The sequence below is a fragment of the Podarcis vaucheri genome (assembly GCF_965113315.1).
Source record: "Podarcis vaucheri genome assembly, chromosome: 9".
NCBI lineage: Eukaryota > Metazoa > Chordata > Lepidosauria > Squamata > Lacertidae > Podarcis > Podarcis vaucheri.
This window is the reverse complement of record NC_138767.1, coordinates 59,589,958-59,612,894: the sequence shown is the minus strand read 5'-3', so window position 1 is coordinate 59,612,894 and position 22,937 is coordinate 59,589,958. Positions and strand designations below refer to the sequence as shown.

Here is a 22,937-nt window from a genome sequence, read left to right as displayed (position 1 = left end):
CCTCCTAGCAGATGCTGGAAATGAACAGTAGAACATAACTACCATTTTTATTTCCTGCTTGTTAGCTTTTTTGGCTGAGTTGGAAACAGAATGATGGACCTTGAATTATGTTCTTATGTACGTTTTCTTATCTAGAGTACTAGTGAATCATGAGACTTTTTATGTTGTTTAATAGCTAATAGGTAGGTGTGTCATAAGAACGTAAGAGCAGCCCTGTTAGACCCATCTAATTCACTGTTCTGTTTCCACTCAGATGCCTACAGGAAGCCCACAAGCAGAACATAAGCACAATGACACTCTCCTGCTTGTACTTCTTCAGTTCCTTCCTTCCTGAAAATGTCCATTCCTGCATGAGTATCTGCCCTACATTTTCTGCATTGAGGACTGATGTAATCTCTCTAATCTCCTTTAGAACAATTTTCACACCCTTTGGGTTCAACTGCTTCCTTATCCAGTTTCCTGCATCTGATGTATTAAGATTTTTTAAAATTGTTGGTCTTTAGCAATATGCTCTTCATTCATATATATATATATTTGCCTTCATCATTGCCTTCTTGCATTTCTTTAACACAAATTTGCGTTCCTTTTTGTTTTCCTCAATTGGGCAATCATTTAGGCTTGTTAAGCAAGGAGATGAGATGGGAACCTCCTTGACTTGATGGGACCTGTCACGATCTGTGATGTACATTTTAGCAGAGCATCTAATAAGGTGGTTTTGAGTAACTGCAAGTGTTCTAGAGAGATTTAAATAAATAATATCTAAATAAGTATGTTCAATTTCCTTTTCAGCTTCCTTTTCGCCAATCCCCTTACTTCTTCCCACTTTACTATAAGTTAAATTTGATACCACTGTAGTCACTTTCTAATTTGTGCCATTTAGGATTAAGTCCAGGGTCTGTATCCCTGTGGTCAGTTCCATGAGCAACAAATCCAGGGTTTAGTCATTTAAGAAACATATGGGGAACCTATGCCCTGTTGCTGGACTACAACTCACATCACCCCCTAGCACTGGATATGCTGATTGAAGCTGATGGAAGTTGGGAGTTCAGCAACATCTGAAGAGCCACAGGTTTTCCACCCTTGATTTTGAGTCCCTAGAAATTTTACCTCTTTGTCACGACTATAATATGCATTTACTCAAATCTGTGTAAAGGTAATTGAAATCTCCCATTACTCTCAACACCTCGTTGACTTCATTCTGCATCTCAAGATCACTACTTTTATATGTGCAGAAAGCTCATTTTACTATAAACCTGTTGTCAAAAATGTTATGGTTCAGCAACAGATATCTTACATAAGGTTGCTGATTGGCTGCAGTCTATAACAGCGCATGTGCAGCGTGCCTGGAACCCTCTACAAAAAAAATAGTAATCATGCTGATGAGTTGGCAGAATTAAATCCAACTCCCTCTCCCTAACAGCTGATAGATATGGCTACTGATTTTTAAAGAGGGTTCTGTGTGTGCCGGTAATTGCATTGGAAAGTAGAAACCCAAGTACATTGCCTATTAGCACACACTGTTCTTGTTGCTGCTAGGGATACATACATGCATGGAAAAAAGGTTCCCTATACGTCTGGCAACTAAGTGGATCAGAGCTTATATATTTTACATTTGAAGCTGTGATAAATTATAAATAATATGTCATGATATCTTCAAAATATTACCATTTCAAACATTAACCTGGATAGAGAAAGAATTTCTACAGATACGTAAAGAAACTGATCTAGCTGCAGTTAACAACTACTGTACTTTTCTTCCCTCGTCTAATTTTGTACAGAATTAAGACAGATAATACTTTATTTTAGTAATTTTATTCTGATTACTATAACTTACTTGTTAGAGGCTTACAAGGCCTTTATGTGCATAGAGTCAGTCAAAGAATGCAATTTGTAATGTGAGGAACAATGAGGAAAAATTAATGCAGAAAAGCTTTGTAAATAGTATTGTATTGCAGAGGCCAAATGTATATTTTTCTGTTGCAGAAGCTAAACCTGGAACTGAGCCTCAATAACTTTATCAACATAATCTACCCCATATTTTCAAGAAACATGCTTAAAACAGAATATAAATGATTAGAATGAACAATACTCATGTTTCAAAGGAGAATTAAAATGACTTAAATAAGTTTACATTTTTTTAAATGAGACTACTCTTGTAGAACTGATACTTGGCAGAACCCTACATATATTAATAACAGAAAGATGCAATGTGTATTAGTTTCATTGAAACAAATGTTACTTTTACAAGACTATGGCTTTGTGATTTGTGACCAAACAAGCTATATATACAGTGTCTCTACATTGTTTAAAAAACGGACCATGGAATAATAACAATATTGAACTTTACTCTTCACCACCCCACCACCCCTTCCCTTATTTGGATTTACTCATTAGAACTACAAAATATTTCTAGTATTTCTTAAGTCCTTATATGACAATGGCAGTATCTTTAAAGGAGAAAATCTTCAAACGTTTACTCAGTTAGATAAACCCTCTTAACTGTCTCTTGATGCCAAACATTTCAATCTGTATAATTGTTCAGTTGATAAAGAATGACAATGAACCAAACCACTGCTTAATTTCTTAGGGGAGAGGGATACTGATACCAAGAATTTCCTGGAAGGCTTGTCCTTGAAATCTTTCTGCTAAAGCAGCATCTTGGGACTAACTTTGAGAGGGAATAGTACTTTATTATTGGAATTCTTACATAAATCTGCAAGGCCCACGTGCCCTTAGTTCAAATTGGGGTTTTAATTCCCTGCTACAGCTGTAGATGAATTCCATTTCCCTCCTGTATTTTTTAGTAGATTGGGGAGATTCCTTCTTTTGATCCTGTTTTAGACATAGAGTTAAAACCAGTGCATAAGGGTGTTGAAAAGGTCCAAAAGAACCCTAGACTTTCCTGAGGCTTTTTAGCTGGTGCATGCTCAGAAACTGAGGTCTGTGTACCTGTTGCCTCTATGCTGGTGTGGAAGATGTCCTCCAAACCCCATAAATGACCGTAGGATGGTGGGGGCAGTAGGAATGGACCGTGAAGCACTCTCAGAAACCTCTGTGTGTTCAGTGCTTTTTTCTAGTGATACTCAATGGTATCACAGTACCAGCACAATTCCCCACCCCCCAGCAAATCTTGCAATAAGATAATTGGACGGTGGAGAGAACATGCAAGCAACTGTGGCTAAGAGGGAGATTGTGAAAATCAGGAGGCTGAGGCAGCAGTGAGGAAAAGGATGCCCTTGTTCGGTGCTGCAGTTGACACTCTCAGTCAACAGGTTGCACCGTTCCTCCTCGGCTGCCCCACAATGCATGCTCTCCCCCTGAAGGTGCTGCTATGCTGCTGCCTCACTGCGCCACAAGTGGCTGGGTGAGCACACGGTCTGCTTGCCTTTTGTCTCTGCTCTTTCCATGACTGCAAGAGGGAGGGAGGGGAGGGAAAGAAAGAAAGAAAGAAAGAAAGAAAGAAAGAAAGGGGAGGAGGCAGCAGCCTCTGTTGCTAGCTTGCTGTCCTCCATGCTGTCATAGGCAAGTCATAGGAGAGAGCACAAATGGTGTGGCTGGTGGCTGGGAGGAGTGGAAGGAAGGAGAAGGGAGGGCGGGATGCTGGGTGGGTTTGAAGAGCAGATGGGTCAAGTTGGAGAGGAAGGGGAAGGGGTGTGCAAAGTGGGGCTTTAATTAATTGAGGGGGAACAGGAGAAAGTGTGTGTGAGAGAGAGAAAAGAGTGGGAAGAGGATCATGATGAGTACCAGCAACCTTTTTCCTAGGGGAAAAGAAAGTACTGTTCGATATGTGCCTGATGGCATCATTGAGGTTATGTGATATCATTGGCATCATTGAGGTTATGTGAGGGTGACTCACTTATGTAACTGGTTTTCCTATACCAAATCTGATCTATGGATCCATCTTGGTGAGTGTTTGTATTTTCCATTGAAAATAACGGAATGTGTTTCCCATTGATAATAGTGGAAGTTGTAGTCTGGTAGCATTTTAAAAGTTAAAGAATGAGGCAGGCCATAAGAAGGGATATAAATACCAGAATTTCTCCATTTGATCAAATCTCCTTCATTCTTTTTCCAACCATTGCCAGCCAGATGCCTCTGGATGCTGACAAGTAGGGAGTGAAAGCTTAAATAATGCTCTCAGAACTTGATTTGTGAGCTTTTAATGATTAAGTATAAATGATGCAGTAATCTGGAATGTGGGAGGGGAAATCATTGAGATATCCCAAATAAAAATTAGGGGAGTCTTTGGGTAATGTCTTGGAAATGGCAAGGCAAGAATCTGGGTGAAGCTGAAACCAGAGGTGGGCTGGGTTAGGATGGGGGGGCGGGAGAAATTCAGGTTACTTAACAATTGATTGAGAACATGTGGCTCTCAACATTTAAAAAGGGTTGCCAACCCTGTTTTAAAGTTGTATCACACTTCAAAAGCATACTGTCAACTAGTGCTATTTATGTAAGAGCCACATCACATGCTGTGACTGCCCTGCTCCACCAACATCTGAGCAGCCACATTTTGTTCCAGTTAACATTTCTGGACCCTTTTAAAATGCAGATCACATTAGTCTAATAAAACACATTACAGTAGTCTAGTCTGGATGTCACTAGTGCATGGGTAACCAAGGGCATAGCCACACTTCCGTTTGTCTCATGATTTCAAGACATGGGTCCAAGAGGTTCTTTTGTCCTGCCACTTTTCCTAGGAAAACCCATTGTTTACTGCTGAATCTGAGCAGACATTAATCTGCATACACCCTGATTGATGTTTGTTCAGATTCAGCAGTGGCTTTGCAACAGGACAAAAAAAACACCCCACCACCTCTCAACCCGTGAGTTGAAAGTATGTGACAAATGGAAATGTGGATGAGCCCCCAGTTTAGATCTTCCTTCTCTAGATAGGGTTGCAATATGGTAAAATGCACTCCTCGGTAATGCTTTCACAGATAGTGCCAAGACTGGTAGCACACATTCATCCAGATACATCAGGATTCTTGCCCATAGTGCTATCGGCTTGTCTGGATTATCATAAGCTTATTTTCTCTCACCCAGAACAAAACTACCTTCAGATACCAGTTCATTAAATCCAAAGCTTCCTGGGATATAAGGCAGAGCTGCATGTCATTTGCATGTAAATAAATGGTGGTGCAACCCAAACCTCTGGATTAGTTCTCCCAGTGGTTTTTATGTAGGTCATTGTGCTATAAATATGTTTAATTGTATATTAAGTGGCTAATATTTTACAGGCTATGAGAAGACAGATGATGTTTCAGAGAAGACCTCACTAGCTGATCAGGAAGAAGTGAGAACTATATTTATCAATCAACCACAATTCTCTAAATTTTGTAACAATCACGTCAGGTATTTATAACTAACTCTTATAACCTCTTTATAATTTGCAGTTGTTAATTTTGTTTTTATTAAGTTACAATTTTATATTGTCACGATTTATGTACAGTTTTAAAGAAATGGGAGTGTTAAGAAAAATCTGGCAGGACATGTTACCTACTCTTAGAAAAAGTTAATTCACTCTGAATGAGGACTTGTAAAAAGAGATTCATGTTAGCAGTTAAATCAGTTAACTGGAAGTTAATAATAATTGATGCCTGAAAGAAGAACATTCCTAATGTTTTCCAAACAAAGCTACAATAAATTCTAGAGTGTTTGAGATTGATGTTGCTATTTTTTGTTTTTAGTACCCAGGCACCAGTGCTAAACTGAAACGGTTATTATTCATTTTAAAAATATTGTATGGGATCCAGAAAGCCATTCCTATAAGAATCTTTCCTATTCTCTGTTCCTCCCTGCAACCTCCATGTCCTCTCCCAAGTTTCTCTGGAGGATCAGAGGAACCTGAAGAATGTGTTAGCTCAGGGAGATGCAATGGGGTAGGAGAATATCTCCAAATCAGAGGCATATTGTGCAAATGGAGCTCAAATTGCCAAAGCTTCGGATCCGACCTGTTGTTGGATATGCCTTCATCTCTTTCTTGTTCTCAAAACACAAACATTCATTGTAGCTTTGGGGCGGGAGGGATGAGCATTTTGTGCAGCTAATTTATTAATAGCTTCCCTAGTGGGGAATATCCTCAATGGGAGGATATTGAGAGTGCATGCTCCCTGGGCCTCAGGTGGGATAGATCAAACCCTAACAGTAGCTTTATACAGTAGCTACAAATGCAATGGAGATGGGCAGAACTCTGTTGTAGAAGGAAATGGTGTGCTGCTTTTTCTAATTGCAGCTGCTTCCAAAGTCAGCGGTGTATTAGTGAAACTGGTCAGATCATTTATTCATTCATTCAACAAGAAGGTTATAAAAATAAATCATTTTCCTAGGAAGGCTTGCTGAAATAACCAAGGCTTAAGTTGGTACTTAAAACTTATTGTAGGGGGTGCCAGCTTCGTATCATTAGGCATGCAACTGGAAGAAGCAAAGACCTGTCTCACTTATGCAGCAGTTTGGAGAAGGTTAGAAACAGCAGGGGATTCGCCCACTATTTCACATGTACTTCACATATCCACATAAGAGACGAGACTGTGTCGAGTTCTTTGGTAAGCGCAGAGGACTTGGAAGAAAGATGCGCTTTGGAAAAGGGAAGGAAAGGCTGCTGGGACACTTGCTCCTGGCATGCTGGCAAGTTATATTGTGGACACCTGCTCAAAGGAGAGAGGACAATATTCCATTTTTTTCATCCAACAAAAGTGTAGTGTCTAATATGCTAACGCCATCTACTGGATATTGAAGGAAATAGAATGAAAGATTTAAGAACAAACATTTGATGAAGAGCCATGGAGAGAAAGTACAATAGACTTACTTATGCAAAATTACTTCAGATGAGAGCTTGGGACATTGCAGAGTAGCATTATCTGAAGCAACAACACCTTGAGGCCTCAGTATAAACACATAGAACAATTTGAATTACATGTGCACAAGTTGTTATGACATTATATCACATGATTAAACAACTGTGTGTAGTTTATTTTGAAATACATTCTGGATTTCTTCCTCCATATATACATAAAAGCATAAGGCTGTCATCACACAGTTCCCATGGAAGGATTTGATTTGCTGCATCATGATCCTGGATTTGCATGAAGTCAGGGCATGGGAGGGAAACAGAAGAGAAGGTAGATTGCACAAACATGGCAATAGGAGTGAGAAGGGAGAAGCACTGAGAGGGAGAAAGTGCTGGTTTAAAACAACACAACAGCTTGATTAGGGATGGAGGAAACTGCGAGGAAAACAGTGGTTTTAAATTACTGCAGAGATTTGCGTAGAATACTTTGGAATATTTGATGGCTCTGCATCCTTGATCTCTCTCACATGAAGCAACTGAGGAATGGAGGAGGCAGAAATTTGGATACAGCAAGCATGGGGTGGCAGTTTAAAATATAAGTTTGAGTAAAATGAGAAGGGAGTTAGGAAAGGCCCTGTTGAAAGGCCTTTTGGTGTTAGCTTGTTTGTTATAGCAGAAATGGGTACAACAAGGGCCAGCCTGCACATGAAGGGGGCTGAAGCAGCCACCTATGGTGGCAGGATCCTACAAGGCAGTGCGAGAGTTCCTCAAAGTTTTGCAAAATCTCATCGAAAGCCTCCATAGCCACACAACCCCAGTAACCAAGGCTTTGCAGCAGGAGCACCTTCCCACTTTGCCCCAAGCAGTGGAATGGGACAGACCTCCCCTGGGTACATATCCTTGCTAAAACTTGTGGCTGCAGAATAGGAGAGAGGAGGAGTCATGGAAATGGAGGTGGTGTGTGCGCGTAAGGGAGAGTTGAGAAAAGAGAGGAGGAAAGTGGAGTGGGGGAGAAGGGAATGAATGTGCAAAAGTGGTTGCAAAAAAGCAGGGAGTAGGAGGCATGGGAACTGGTTGAAGACAAAAGCAGAGGCATGAAAGGGTCTGACAAATAGGAGGGGATTGTGGCTTCATAATTGGGCAGAAGGTGAAAAGAGTACTATGTGCAGAAGGATGCAGGAGATTACCATGGGAGTGGTCTGTGTGCAAAAGGGGGTAGAACAACAGGAGGGCAATAAGGAGGTGGGAATATGTTGCAAAGTACCGTATTTTTCGCCCTATAGGACGCACTTTTTCCCCTCCAAAAATGAAGGGGAAATGTGTGTGCGTCTTATGGGGTGAATGCAGGCTTCAGGAAGCTATCCGCTAGCTGTGGGAGACGCAGCTCTCCCACGGCTAGCGGAGAGCTTGCCTGCACCCAGAAGCTTGGGGTGCGCTGAGCTCAGCCGTGGGAGAGCCGCTAACGGATAGCAGCCTTTTCAGCTCGGGCTTCCCCCGCCCCAGCCCCGCACCGGGGGGGGGTATTTTTTTTCCTTTATTCCCCCCCCCAAAAAAACTAGGTGTTTCCTATGGGGCAAAAAATAAGGTAGGTCTGCAGAATAGCAGGGAGAAGTGGCTTCAAAAATGGGGTTGGGAAGTTGAAAAGTGAACTTGGTAGTTATATGGGGTGAGAAGGGCAAACTCTAGGAGCTTAAAGTGGAGGAATGATGGTGTGGTTGGTGAGTAGAGTGAGCAGGGGCAAAACTTATGCATGTATATGGCACTGAAAATGGCTGTATTCTGGGGCTCATTTTGAGTTTTCTTGGATACAATTTGAACCACTGTGAGAAACTGCAAAATAGTTTTAAGCAGACCACAAAAAGGAAAAATAAATATTTATACATTGTGAGCAGTGACTGTTCCATAATACTGTCTCCACAGTACTGAAAGGTATCTTATGGATTAGTGCATTCTGAATACAGGGTGCTGTGTGATTTTTATCTTTATCTCTTAACTACATACAGTTTTAATCTCTGTTTCTTAGCACTGCAAAATACAACTTAATCACATTCCTGCCGAGGTTCCTCTATTCCCAGTTCAGAAGAGCTGCTAATGCCTTTTTTCTTTTCATTGCATTGCTTCAGGTAAGCTAGACGAGGTAAATATATATTTAATAATATTCAATTGTTCTATGTCAAAAATAAAATTGCTTTGAATGTCCCTGAAATGCCAGGTCCTCATCCATTCGATTTGTGTGGTGTGGTACTACTTCATGGGAAATGTCTTTGAAATGCATTGTTTTAACACTGGAGAATTGTCGTGTTTATAAACTGTGATGCTTTTACAAATGCATAATGTCTGTGTTCACATGTAATGCTGAGCCAACTATATAGGTGAGCTGCAGAAGACTTAAGTATAGCATTGGGCTCATGTGCTCTCCCACTCCCCTCCCACAAATTTACTGTCACTTCCAAAGAATGTTGGCTTGTTGTGTCATATGATCATGGAATCCTGGCTCACAACAAACTGTTATGTTTTAAAACCTGGTGCATATGACAGAACAAGCTGACACTCTCTGAAAGTGAAACTGATCTTTGCCAAAGTCCTTTTTCTGCCACATGGGAAGAGGAAAGGGGAGCGGGGAGCATACAAGCCCAACTCTTTGCTTTGGCTCACTGCAGCTTATCTACATAAGACTAAACCACGGTTTAATGTTCTTACTGATGCAGTCACGTTGTTGTAATAGAAGCTTACTGTACACTCACTTTAACAGTTGTATTTTTCACACTTGACCCAAAATTAAGAATTACTAACAGAAAAGGAAATTTGTGTGTCTATTCATCACACTGTTTAAGGACTTTGCCATAGTACCTAGAATTCTTTTTTTCTACAAACCGCTTCTCACTGCAGTTGCTTCTTTTGCAAGGAGTTGCACTAAAATAATTGGGTACCTGGGGACAGAGGGGAATAAGACAGTGTCTGGGCAGCTGCGGAGCAAGCCGATCAGGCATCTGGAGTGGCGCTTGTCCCCTGTATCTGGGAGTGGAGCCAACCGTCCCACAGGGTGGAGCAAGCTGGCGCAGGACACTCTGCGGGGGGCCCCAAGGAGTCTGCCTGCCTCCTCCCACTCAGCCACCCTACAGCTAAGGAGGAGGCAGTGGGCGGACCGTTTGGGGTAGCACAGAGCCTGCGGGTGCGCAAGCCACCGTTTCACTCCCTGGAGAGATGTGTGGCTCGGGCACTCTGCAGGCCACGCTGTGAGTGCCGCCTAGCAGTTTGTGTGTCCCCCTTCAGTGGTGACACCTGGGGCGGACCGTCCCCACCGCACCACCCTTCCTCCGCCCCTGTGTCTGGGAAAGTAGGCTGGCAAACTGCTCCTCAGATATGGGTTATTGGGAGAGCAGAAGAGTAGGGTGACAGGAGTATTTGGAAGCAGTATTTGGAAGAAGATTTTTGAAGATGTTAAGTGAACAATTTGTCATAATGTTTGCTTGGTTTTTTGTTGTTGTTTTTGTTAAAATGAAGCATCTATTATTTATACTTTGCAGTATGAAGTGGCTTGTAAGCCCAATATATATATTACCATATTTGCTCGGCTTACTGTCTTAATAGGCGTTCTCTTTTCAATACAAGTCTCAGGGTTTGGGGGCTGCAGTTCTAAGGTTCGGGGCAAAGGAACCAAAGGCCTCATCCAGAGCCCTGCTGTGTTCTCACTGGCAGGATGGAAGTGAGAACGTCCATTTGCTGGATTTTATCCTCTCCCAGTAATTCTAGAATGAGGGAAAGTGAAGAGAAAAGTCTAGACTCAGACAGCCACCCTTACTTTGTAACTCCCTGGCTACTGGCATCAGGCAGGCAGCTTCACTGGTAAAGGTAAAGGGACTCCTGACCATTAGGTCCAGTTGTGGCCGACTCTGGGGTTGCAGCGCTCATCTCACTTTATTGGCTGAGGGAGCCGGCATACAGCTTCTGGGTCATGTGGCCAGCATGACTAAGCCGCTTGTGGTGAGGAATGAGGAAGGGGAAAGGCCAATGGCAATGCAGCGCAGGCCCCCCCCCCCCCGGTATGCAGCCAGGAGCAGTGAGGAATGGATGGGCTTATATTCGGGTATTTTTAATTTTTTTATTCCCCGCCCCTCCAATTTTAAAGGTGCGGCTTATATTCGGGTGCAGCTTATATTCGGGCCAATATAGTAGCAAGTGGAAAAAGCTGAGTATTGAGCAGTTAGGAACAATAGCAACATTATCCCAGGGTTTCCCATTTAAAAGTGAAATGCCTGTTGCTTCATTCAAACTTTCAACATGTATTTGAGAATTTTCATTTTACATTTAAAAGTGGGTTTTTGTATTAAACTGTAGGTTTTGTATTGTTATTTATTTCTGCTTATAACAACTAAATAATATTTTTCTCAATGAAGTCTACATTTCCATCCTCTCTTTTTCTTTAGCAAATTCCCGATGTTTCTCCAACTGGACGTTATACAACATTGGTTCCGCTCTTATTTATTTTAATTGTAGCAGCTGTAAAAGAAATAATAGAAGATATTGTAAGTATTTTTTCCAAGTAACATTAAATCCTTGTATTTATCTTTAAATAATGTATATTCTGTAAATTACGTTGAGTAGAATCCAAAGGTACCCTTGTGCAGAAGGTTATATTTGGATCCAACCTACAAGTTTTTAAAAATGATGCCGCCATCTTGTAATAGCTGTTTCAAAATACATTTCTCATGCCCTTCTAATATCCTTTCTTTTCTGATATATTAAAAATTTTTTTTTCACTTGAAAAGACCTGTAACTCTTTTATGCCTGGGATGCTGCTTTGTTTTTATATTGATATTGATAAAATTTCTAGAAACGAAGGTGTTAATAAATGCTATCAATTCTTAAAGCTGCAATCCTAGATATAATATTGTATGTGCTAAGACCAATTAGATTAAATTGATCTTAAGCGTGACAAGCTACAGTACATATTTACTTGGAAGTAAGTGGGACTTTTGTGGGTGTCCCCATCCTAGGGTCAAAAGCTGCTATTGAAAAAACAAAAAGGTTGTTAGAATTATGGATCCATTGACTGCCTTGTTTGTGGTATGTGTGTGTGTGTGAATACGATGGATCTGGGTATATTTGTTCCTATGCAGTCAACTAGGAGAGGATGACAAGATGTAGTTTGATGTGAAGTTGCACCATCAGGTTTTCATTGTTGCATTGGATTGTTAGTTGGGAATCAAGGAAAGCCAGTGGTGGGTAACCTCTTCCAGAATGAGTACCTTATTCCCAGCTGGACAGGATGGGCAGCAGAAATATAAGCTTTGCAATCATTCTCTACTGTCCTGGAAGGATGCATTTGGCCCTTTGTCTAGGCAGTGGAGAGTGATTGCAGAGCTTATATTTTTGCTCCCCATCTTGGCTTAGGGCAAGAATCTAGTGGCAGTGCTGCAAATGAACCATTGTGTGACAAGAACCCCAATCCCCCACTCCCAGACACAGATTCCTAAACAAACGGCTTTCACTTTTAGTTTCTACCCATCCCCACCCCCCAAAATAGCGCAGCATTCTGGTATTTCAGTACAGTAGCTTCTAACATTGTCCAATTTTGTTTCAGAAAAGGCATAAAGCTGATAATGCTGTGAACAAGAAGAAAATTCAAGGTAAAGACATGCCACAGCAATTTTTAAAAATGTACAGTGAAGAAAATTGAAGTCATATGAATTAATTTGGCTTCCATTGTTACTATGACTACTTTGAAAAGCAGGTATAGATACAGGAATAATATGAACTGTGCTCTACCTAGAAAGTTGGCTACTTTAAGCCTCATTTCTCATCTCTCAAATGTGGTTGTGGATAAAAGCATCTGTGTTGTTGAGAAGAGTGCAGTCCTAAGGGGGAAGGAGAGGGAATGAAATGATGGGAAATCTACCAGCCAGGTCAGGAAGTGTCCCCACCCCACCCCCGAATCCATTGGACAATTGGTTACACCACCTTCAGGCTGGTGTAGATGGGCAGCCTGCTCCTGGGGCCTCATTGTCTAATGAAGGGTCCCCATTCCATTCCTAGAAAGACCTAACCCTGGCTATTGCCAGCAGGAACACCACTGATGATAGATCTATGTCTGCGGGGCTTTTCTTGGGCATAATGTAGGCCTCTACAGCGAACGTGATCACCCACCCACCAGGGAGCATTTTCACTGCTGACAGCAGGACAATTCCATAAAACCCTAACCCCCTCCAGCCAACCTGTGATTTAGGATTGCTCTTTGCTCCATTCTTGAAAGAGAGAATTTTGTGCGAAAATAAAATAAAAATAGGTGAACCACAAACATTTTCTAGTCAATAAGCATGGTCTCTATGTTGACACATGTTAAGTATAGGACTGCTTTTATTGATAATGTGATGCATTTTTGTAGTTATTTATAAATTGTTTTGTTAAACCGTGCCTATAGTTTGGTTTTATTTAATATCAACATTTGTGTTTTCACTGGTTTTTAATTTTTTTAGTACTGAGAAATGGAGCTTGGGAAATTGTGCACTGGGAAAAGGTAGGTGATCTCTTTAGTGTTCAGCATAAAAGTGTAAATACTGGATTTGATCCAAAAATAGAAGAGATGGAAAATACCTGATGGTGCTGTTCTACCAGTTTAGGCATAGTACTAGGGAGGTTGTTTGAAGTTCTAGTCTTATGCAGGAGCTTACACAAGCTTTTGTGCAAAGGGAAGAACATCTTAGGATTTCATTTCAGTCTTCTTGTGCAACAACTCTGATACATGCAGAATACAACTTCTGCACAAAGAAAGGCACCAACAATAGAAATAAAGTAAATTAGAAAAGAAAAGCTACTTTTAAATGTGAATTTTATTTCTTTATTTAAGACCATTTCTGTATGGCTTAATATGTGAAATATGTAGATTTTCATGCATTTCCACATAGAGGCAGTTTAGTACTGAATCTGACACAAATGCATCCCAGTGCCTCTTTAAAAAGATAACTTGTGCCTTTCATGGTGCTGTGAGTTGGACCTATTCCCTGTGTTGGAACAGCAGTAGTAATTAACACTGTGAGCATTCAAAGAAACCCTACTGCAATGTTGCTCTGCCACCAAAGGTCGTTGAGGGAGGTAATGGTTTTCCAACGGTTCCTTGTCTCATTCCAAAGTTGGTCAAAGTGGCCTCCTCCCCTTAGTGTCAATGCAACTTTGTGCTAATGAAACACCACAATAATGAATTTATTGCCTCACTTGCTTAACTATTCTGGTACAAGCCAATTCTGTTGTCCATTAAATGAGTCATGTAACCTGACTGCAAGATATATTTAGGGAAGACTAAGAAATGGAATGCTGGAATAAAATTAAAAAGGGTTACGTATTTTTTAATTTCACTAAATATGATTTAATCAAGTTTACATAATCACAAGAGTGATTGATCTCTCCTTCAGAAGTTTCAGCTGGGCTTTCTCCATTATATGCTTTGACCAGGAAAGATCTTCCTAACCATTATCATAATTATCCTGCTGGGACTCCAATACAGTAATTTTGCTTGGAAGAGCCCATAGCTCAGTGATTGTAGATCACATGGTTTGCATGCAGAAGGTCTCAGATTCAATCCTATCATTAATATGATCCGAAGTATTACTGCTGGGAAATAATATCTGTTTGAGGCTTTGTAGAACAAATGCTAGTTGAAGTAGACAATACTAGTCTAAACAGACCAAAGGTGTAATCATTTTGCTCCTCCCTGTGCCATGCAGAGGAAAACCAATCTGTTAAGTAGAGAAAGAATATAGACAGATGAGATTTCACTTCCAATTTATTGCAGTGGAACTCTGGTATTTTTGGAACACCTTTGCAAGTTCCAGTTTAAGTAGTTTGCCAGTTTTATTAGGCAACACATATTTAAATATAGGAAAAAGATTAAGAGCTGTTTGTTAGTCTCAGATTATTAACCAAATCCTAGTTTTCTTTCAGGTAGATGTTGGAGATATAGTTTTAATTAAAGGCACAGAATATATACCTGCTGATACTGTACTACTCTCATCAAGGTAGAGAATACCCATCAACGCTTCTGGTGTAGAGGCTGGTTTCTCTACCCTTGCAATGCCTTTATAAATGCTTCAAGGAAATAAAGAATAAACAGAAGCACCTTTTACCTCTATTCCCAGTTTGGCTCAAAGTACTGAAATACTGCATTACTGAAATTATTAATTTACAAGCTAAACAAAATTAACTTACTATGTCTGGATAAAGGCCTTATAGGACAGAGGCTTCCAATCTGTCTGATGCTGTTTACACAAAAAGTATTTTAATACTTAAAGTTATTTAGAAGACTAGAAAGCATGCCATTGGGGGTATTCTGAGGCGACTGTTTTCACACATGAAAAAACATCCAGTTTCTTCATAACGTCAGCATGCCAAATATTACATTTAATATTTGAAAGATTTAATCATGGAGGTTGTTTATCTTTATTTCCTTGCACAACTTTATTTACAAGTCCAGACCAAATATTTAGAGGATGCACTTTTTTCAAAATCTATTAGACCATATCATTATATGGACTTTTAATAACCTTAAAAGAAGATTTTTGAAGATGTTAAGTGAACAATTTGTCATAATGTTTACTTGTTGTTTGCTAAAATGTTGTTTTTGTTAAAATGAAGCATCTATTATTTATACTTCGCAGTATGAATTGGCTTGTAAGGCCAATATATATATTACCATATTTGCTTGGCTTACTGTCTTAATGGGCATTCTCTTTTCAATCCAAGTCTCAGGGTTTGGGGGCTGCAGTTCTAAGGTGCGGGGCAAAGGAATCAAAGGCCTCATCCAGAGCCCTGCTGTGTTCTCACTGGCAGGATGGAAGTGAGAACGTCCATTTGCTGGATTTTTTCCTCTCCCAGTAATTCTAGAATGAGGGAAAGTGAAGAGAAAAGTCTAGACTCAGACAGCCACCCTTACTTTGTAACTCCCTGGCTACTGGCATCAGGCAGGCAGCTTCACTGTAAAAGGTAAAGATAAAGGGACCCCTGACCATTAGGTCCAGTCATGGCCGACTCTGAGGTTGCAGCGCTCATCTCGCTTTATTGGCCGAGGGAGCCGGCGGGTCATGTGGCCAGCATGACTAAGCCGCTTGTGGTGAATCAGAGCAGCACACAGAAACGCCGTTTACCTTCCTGCCGCAGTGGTATCTATTTATCTACTTACACTTTGACGTGCTTTCGAACTGTTAGGTTGGCAGGAGCAGGGACAGAGCAACGGGAGCTCACCCTGTCCCGGGGATTCGAACCGCTGACCTTCTGATTGGCAAGTCCTGGGCTCTGTGGTTTAACCCACAGCGCCACCCACGTCCCTTAGCTTCACTGTATTATACGCTAAAAACACTTTTGTTTAGCCAAGCCTATCCAGACATATAGAAGCTGTCATGTGTTTTAATCTGGTTTCAATTTATTGTTGTTTTTAATTATTATTTTTTAATCAATTCTGGGGCCGGACTGTGCCTACCAGACAACCAATTTTGGATTTACTATCCTTTAGTAAGTGGACAGTCATTGTTCCACCATTGTTCTATTTGATGCTGGTGTTAGGAGATAGCTTTTATTGATTGGCCTTGCCAACTAGCCCAATAAATAGAGAAGAGGTTCTTCTGGTACACATCCCACATCTCATGCAATAGAAGAATTGCTTTATGTTTTGTTTTGTTCCTTTACCCTTCCATTCATAGTCCAGCAGAATGGATATTTTTAAAGAAAAAAGCTGGAGAGGAAATAACTACTTCAGGGACCATTCTAAACTGGAAGCATGTTTGCTTTAATTGAACATGAATCCTGCTCAGTTTTAAAAAGCCGATGTCCAGAATTTTGACAACATTCTTCTTCTTCTTCTTCTTTTTCTTCTTCTTATTATTATTATTATTATTATTATTATTATTCTCCTCATGTCCTATTCCATTGCTAAAATAAGGTGTTAATTTCAAAATAAAATCAATTCTTAGGAGACATCAAGCGGGGGTTGTTATTTTTACATTTAGTGTTCATTTTAATTTCTTGAGAAAATATGGGAATACTTTTCTGGGAACCTTGGAGAAACATGGATTGCAGTAGTAATGGTTATGTGCTGTTAATGGATCCACTGTACTGGAATTCTTTATCTAGGAAGGAATCCTCCAGAAGTGACTCCAGAAGCATCCATAGCCTTTCCCCATAACTCAATATAATTCTAATTGCTACAGTATCATGACTTTGCCACTGCATATCTTAAATAACCAGGTGCTTACATTTTAACTATTCTAAGGGTTGTTGTTTTTCCCTTAGGAGTTTGTACCTAAATATATGTATTTATTAAATAATATTTTAATTCTGATATGTCTATATCATTACCATATTTTCCTGGATCCTATTAAAATAGATTTTGAAAAAAAGCCATCAAGCATTTATTAACATACTTTGTATAGTAATTTCCAACTTTTTGTCTCTTTTTGTCTTTTGTCCGTTTGATTTCCTGCCCTTTACTTGTTGTGTTATAATCATTTTAAAAATTTTAAATTGGGACATGTAGGTTGCAGTAGGGGAAATAGTGAAAGTGACCAATGGGGAACACCTCCCAGCTGATCTCATCAGTCTGTCTTCAAGGTTAGAATGAACCAGTTTCAGAACAAATGTGTATGTGGGTCCTCTTAGGCCAAAGCAGTGTTTCTGCCATCAACCATTTACATATTAATTGTGTACAGAAATTGAATTCTAGAAATAATGCAGCATTCGTATAAAATAGGAGAGCAAGAGAGGTTTACCTGGGCTTAAGTAATAGGACTATTTCACCTTGAGTTCTTAAAGACTATTAAGACTGCAATCCTTTCCATGTTTACTGTGGTATATACCCCATTTAAATAAATGGGACATACTTCTGAGTTAACATGCATAGGATTTCAGTAACAAACACAAATGCAAGCATATTTGAACATCCAGAATTTGCTTTTCTTGCCTTCCTGTTACGTATGTAATTACACCATACTTAATAATGCTATATTATAAAAGAAACTGTTTCTTTGAAATGGTTCAATGTGCAGCAGGCTGGCGTAGATGTGCAGCTGCCTGTATTGAAATTAGTTAAATCTTTACATTATTAAATATATTCTATTTAAAGTTTTAACTAATGTCCATATTTGTATTCTAAAGAACCTGCTTTCAGTAACTTTATATAACACTCAAAAATTAGCAATTATTGTACTTGAGCTTTTATAGTGGACCCTCAATACAAACGTAAATGTTGCACATTTTTGTACTGCATGCAGTTAGCAAATAGTCATATTTTTCTTTGCAGAAATATTGCACGATACTTGGTATACTTCAGATATACTTCAGTCTTTGTGCTGTGATTGCATATTTTGATTTCACTAATCAAAATCCAATCTGATGTCTCTAGTGGAGCATGTGTCCTTTCTTTTTAATGTTTGTGCTGCCTTGTTTATTTTCAAAGTCCATACAAAATATGCAGCCCCATGTTATGCATGTTAACTCAGAAGTAAGCCCACTGACATCCATGGGACTTACTCTGTGATTAGGATTACAGCCTTACTTTGTATTTATAAAAATACATGAAGTACGACTGAATGTAAATATGTATCAACTAATTAGTATAGTGAAATAGTCTAAATTCTAATCAGTATTCAGTCATTTACACTTAAAGAAAAGAAGGTCAGAAGATAGCTCAATATCAAATTGAGAAATGTGGCGTGGAAACATTTTGTAATTCAACTAAAGGTTGGCACCAATCACACTGCTAAAGAGGATATTCCACAAAAGACCCTCTTCGGTGTCACCATATAATTCACTTCCTTTAATGATGAGGCATAGAGAAGAGCCCCATTGGAGCAGCTTAAGATATGGCCAGGCTAGTATAGGTTCATTCAAGTAATTGGGCCCCAAGCCGTTTGAAGCTTAAGTCTTTCAGAATCAGATTAATAAGAATATTTCTTTATTAACTGGTTGATTTTAAAAGACTTCTAAACCGCTTAACATTTAGGAATTACAAAGTGGTGTGCTATATAGTAAATTTATACAATAATAGTAAATATAATAGTAAATTGGAAACAAAATAAAATACAATTTCCACAGTTACCAGCAATATACACCCTATAGTCAGGAAATGCTTTGGGGAACTGAAGGTCTTCAGCATACATTGAAAGCATAGAATAGGCAGTGCATCTGGAATAATGGTTCTGCTTCTGTCAGTTCTTTTCCATATGTACTTCATGTTGCATAAATTCAAAGTGCAAAAGTTTGGCTATCTCTGCAGAGTGCTTTATTGTTTTGTGGTATGTGATTCTGCAGATTGTAGTGTTAGCATGTTGTCAAATATGTTTATTTGGCTAGCATTCTTTGCTTAATATTTTTCTGAGAATCTCTTAAGATCTGGAATATTTTCTCTACTTAAAGTATAAGGCAGTATGATCAACTGATCAACTTTGTGTGGCTTACTATATGGACTAGCATCAAAGGTCATATTTGGATAATCATGTTCTACAAATGTGAATGGCTGATTATAAATATAATTTATTTTTGAAAATAACATACTAAAGAATGGATCTAACTTTTAAAGTGATCAACTCACAAAAATGAATCTTTTCCCCCCCTCTAAGTGAACCACAAGCTATGTGCTACATTGAAACATCAAATTTAGATGGCGAAACCAATCTAAAAATACGACAGGTAAGTTGCTGCCTATCAATTAAAAATGTTTAGGTTGCCATAAAGTGTTGCTTCTGTTGTCACTAATGGATAATGAATGGGAGATAAGATATATGAACAAACTGCCATTCAGGACCAGAGGTGTGCATACAATTCTTCTGGACTGCATAATGCCAAATGATTGGGTATCAAGGGTTCTTGTTGTCTCCATTTGAGCAAAATAGGGGGGCAGATTTCAGTGGCACCCTCCAATTATCTACGCCACAAAAACTGGGACTGGGAAAATTGTATTGTGGAACAGCACATGTACCCCCAGCTATAAGGCACTTATAGTTTATCCACCAGTTGTTGACAGTGTGGTAAAGGATTGTCACTTTCAATCCCATATTTTAAACCATGCCACTCCTTTGCAAGTTGGGTTGTAACTTGTTCATATTTTAGTAATGAAAGGTTAACACATAAATGTGTGTTAAGCAGAAGTTGGGTTTCAATATAAAGTTTGCGTCTTTGGAAGCTTTGGGGTGTGAGCTCTTCCCAGCTGCCCGGGTGCTTTTGCAGGTGAGCAGCACACCTGCAAACAGAAGTCTTTTACGGCAATATTTGTGTCACTCACTGTTAGTACCGTATTTTTCGCCCTATAGGACGCACTTTTTCCCCTCCAAAAATGAAGGGGAAATCTGGGTGCGTCCTATGGGGTGAATGCAGGCTTTCGCTGAAGCTTGGAGAGCAAGAGGGGTCGGTGTGCACCGACCCCTCTCGCTCTCCAGGCTTCAGGAAGACATCTGCAGCCTGGGCAGCCCTGCGGGAGTTCCCGCAGGGCTGTCTAGGCTGCGGATAGCAGCTTGCTTCCCGGAGCGCCGGGTGCGCTGAAAGCAGAGCGCCCGGCGCTTCGGGAACACATCTGCAGCCTAGGCAGCCCTGCGGTAGTTCCCCGCAGGGCTCCCCACACTGCGGATAGCAGCCTGCCGCCCGGCGCAAGGGACGCCCTGAGGCAGAGCGCCCCTCGCGCCAGGAAGACATCCGCAGCGTGGGGGCCCTGCAGGAGTTCCCCACAGGGCTCCCCACCCTGTGGATAGCAGCCTGCCGCCCGGCGTGAGGGGCACCCTGAAGCAGAGCGCCCCTCGCGCCGGGCAGACATTGGCCAGCCCCACAAGCTCGGGGGGCAGCAGGGAGGCGCAGCGCCGCCATCCTGCTGTTCCTCGACCTGGTTCGGTTTCCCCGACCTGGTTTGGGGGGGGGAAATAAAGGGGGGAAATTTCCTTTATTTCCCCCCAAAAAACCTAGGTGCGTCCTATGGGACGAAAAATACAGTAATCAGTGTGAGAAGGAGTAACAGTCACACAAACCAGCAATTGTAACTCCAGGGCACACACGCATACACACATACAGTGGTACCTCGGGTTAAGTACTTAATTCGTTCCGGAGGTCCATACTTAATCTGAAACTGTTCTTAACCTGAAGCACCACTTTAGCTAATGGGGCCTCCTGCTGATGTTTCGCCGCCGGAGCACGATTTCTGTTCTCATCCTGAAGCAAAGTTCTTAACCTGGAACACTATTTCTGGGTTAGCGGAGTCTGTAACCTGAAGCGTATGTAACCTGAAGCATATGTAACCCGAGGTACCACTGTACTCTGAGAAATAAGTAACTTGTTACATCTCCAGATTGAGGTTAGCATTTCTGGGGAACCTGATGCTGATGACATGTTTTTCAAAAAGCATGAAGAAAGGTTGCCAGAAAGCTACCATAGTTGCTGTCACTGTTTAATTTAGGAATGTTTTGGTGTTCACCCAAGAAATCTTATTGTCTCAGGCTTGTATCTAAATAGTCCCATTTGTGAATATTTAGAGAGGCACTTGTGACAGCTTTTTTCAGAATGCAAGTAGGAAAACATAGTGGTGTGAGCAACTCTGGTTCAGTAACATATCATATTACTGAATACATTAATAGATTGTATTAATAGAATTTAACTCTGTATGCTCTCTAAAGAACTTGCTGTTAAACCAAAAACAGTTTCATTTGAGCCAAATTACTGAAAACTGTAAGAAATGTTCAAGGTAACAATGTTCAAATTATTTGGGCACAATTTAGCCACAACTTTTATAGCTGGCAACTTAAATTTTAATATTTCAAGAGCACTTCAACAATAAAAATAAGATTGGAAGCCATCTGTTCTGGCAAATGGTGGATTAATGCTATAGGAATGAACTCTGTGCATCCACAGTAACTTCCTTTCTTTGTTTGCAGCAAAGCATAGGTTCTTGTTATATCAGAGATTGTAAACTCTGGTTTGCAAACAGTATTTTGAATCTGATTTGTAATCCTGGTTTGGAGGAACAAAGACAAGCCATTGTTTTTCTTGGTTAGCTATAACAGCAAATATAGCTCTTCATGCATTCTCTAGTCATGCTACTAAAATAAGTGAGTGGGGCAGTAAGGTTGTTCTGTGTTGATATAGGAAGTTGTCCCAGACTGAGAAAGCAAATATTGCTGTGTTGAATGTTTCCTGTATTGATTTGGTTATAGTGTTCCATAAAAATTTGTTGATTCAGGGTTTGCCATTGACATCGGATATCAAGGACATTGACAGCTTGATGAGACTTTCAGGAAGAATTGAATGTGAAAGTCCTAACAGACATCTTTATGACTTTGTGGGAAATATCAGATTAGATGAGCATGGGTATGTAACCATCTAAGTATCTTTTCATCATGCCATTAAAAACCTGTAGAGGATATAAATGATATAAGTATAAATGTATAAATGATATGAGAATATAAATGATATAAGAATATAAATGATATACCACCCCCATCATTCAGACCAGCCACTGAGATCCAGCGCCGAGGGCCTTCTGGCGGTTCCCTCATTGCGAGAAGTGAGGTTACAGGGAACCAGGCAGAGGGCCTTCTCGGTAGTGGCACCCGCCCTGTGGAACGCCCTCTCATCAGATGTCAAGGAAATAAGCAGCTATCCTATTTCTAAAAGACATCTGAAGGCAGCCCTGTTTAGGGAAGTTTTTAATATTTAATACTGTATTGTTTTTAACACTCGATTGGGAGCCGCCCAGAGTGGCTGGGGAAACTCAGCCAGATGGGCGGGGGTATAAATAATAAATTATTATTATTATTATTACTATTATTAGTGAATTTTGTACAGATAATAAGCAAACATCAAGTGTTAAGTTATATATACCTTATGAATACATAGAAGAGGTATGAGTCTTCACAAGGCTTTGCGCTTTCATGGAGAACAAGCTGCTTACCATATGCAGGTGAATTGCAAACCCTTTGAAGTAAAATAAATATTCTGGTTCCCCTTTATAAACTTTAGCCAAAGGATCTCTCTTAAATCATTTAGGCTCCAACTTCAGGGCTGGGAAAGCAGGGCTGAAAACGTTACTTCCTGCTGGCTATAAGCTACCTACCAGCCTTGCAGATTATCTTCCTACCTGAGACAGAGAGGGATGTTTTCTGCAGAACTCAGTGCTTTGTTTCAA

The 22,937-nt window shown here is 40.3% G+C and overlaps 1 protein-coding gene across 5 annotated transcripts in view; it reads left to right on the top strand.

Moving 5' to 3' along the window:
* ATP8A1 (ATPase phospholipid transporting 8A1) overlaps positions 1 to 22,937 on the top strand; it is an 83,089-nt gene that overhangs the window by 9,526 nt on the left and 50,626 nt on the right. For 2 of the 5 annotated variants that reach the window (XM_082238069.1, XM_082238067.1), the window contains exons 2-9: positions 5,241 to 5,355; positions 8,814 to 8,913; positions 11,218 to 11,316; positions 12,375 to 12,420; positions 13,267 to 13,307; positions 17,313 to 17,386; positions 19,393 to 19,462; positions 21,993 to 22,120. In XM_082238069.1, the coding sequence (XP_082094195.1) occupies positions 5,241 to 5,355; positions 8,814 to 8,913; positions 11,218 to 11,316; positions 12,375 to 12,420; positions 13,267 to 13,307; positions 17,313 to 17,386; positions 19,393 to 19,462; positions 21,993 to 22,120 (673 nt within the window). Of the gene's footprint in view, positions 1 to 5,240; positions 5,356 to 8,813; positions 8,928 to 11,217; positions 11,317 to 12,374; positions 12,421 to 13,266; positions 13,312 to 14,732; positions 14,803 to 17,312; positions 17,387 to 19,392; positions 19,463 to 21,992; positions 22,121 to 22,937 lie in introns of those variants that run through there. The other 3 variants (XM_082238068.1, XM_082238070.1, XM_082238071.1) reach the window with 3 other exon arrangements.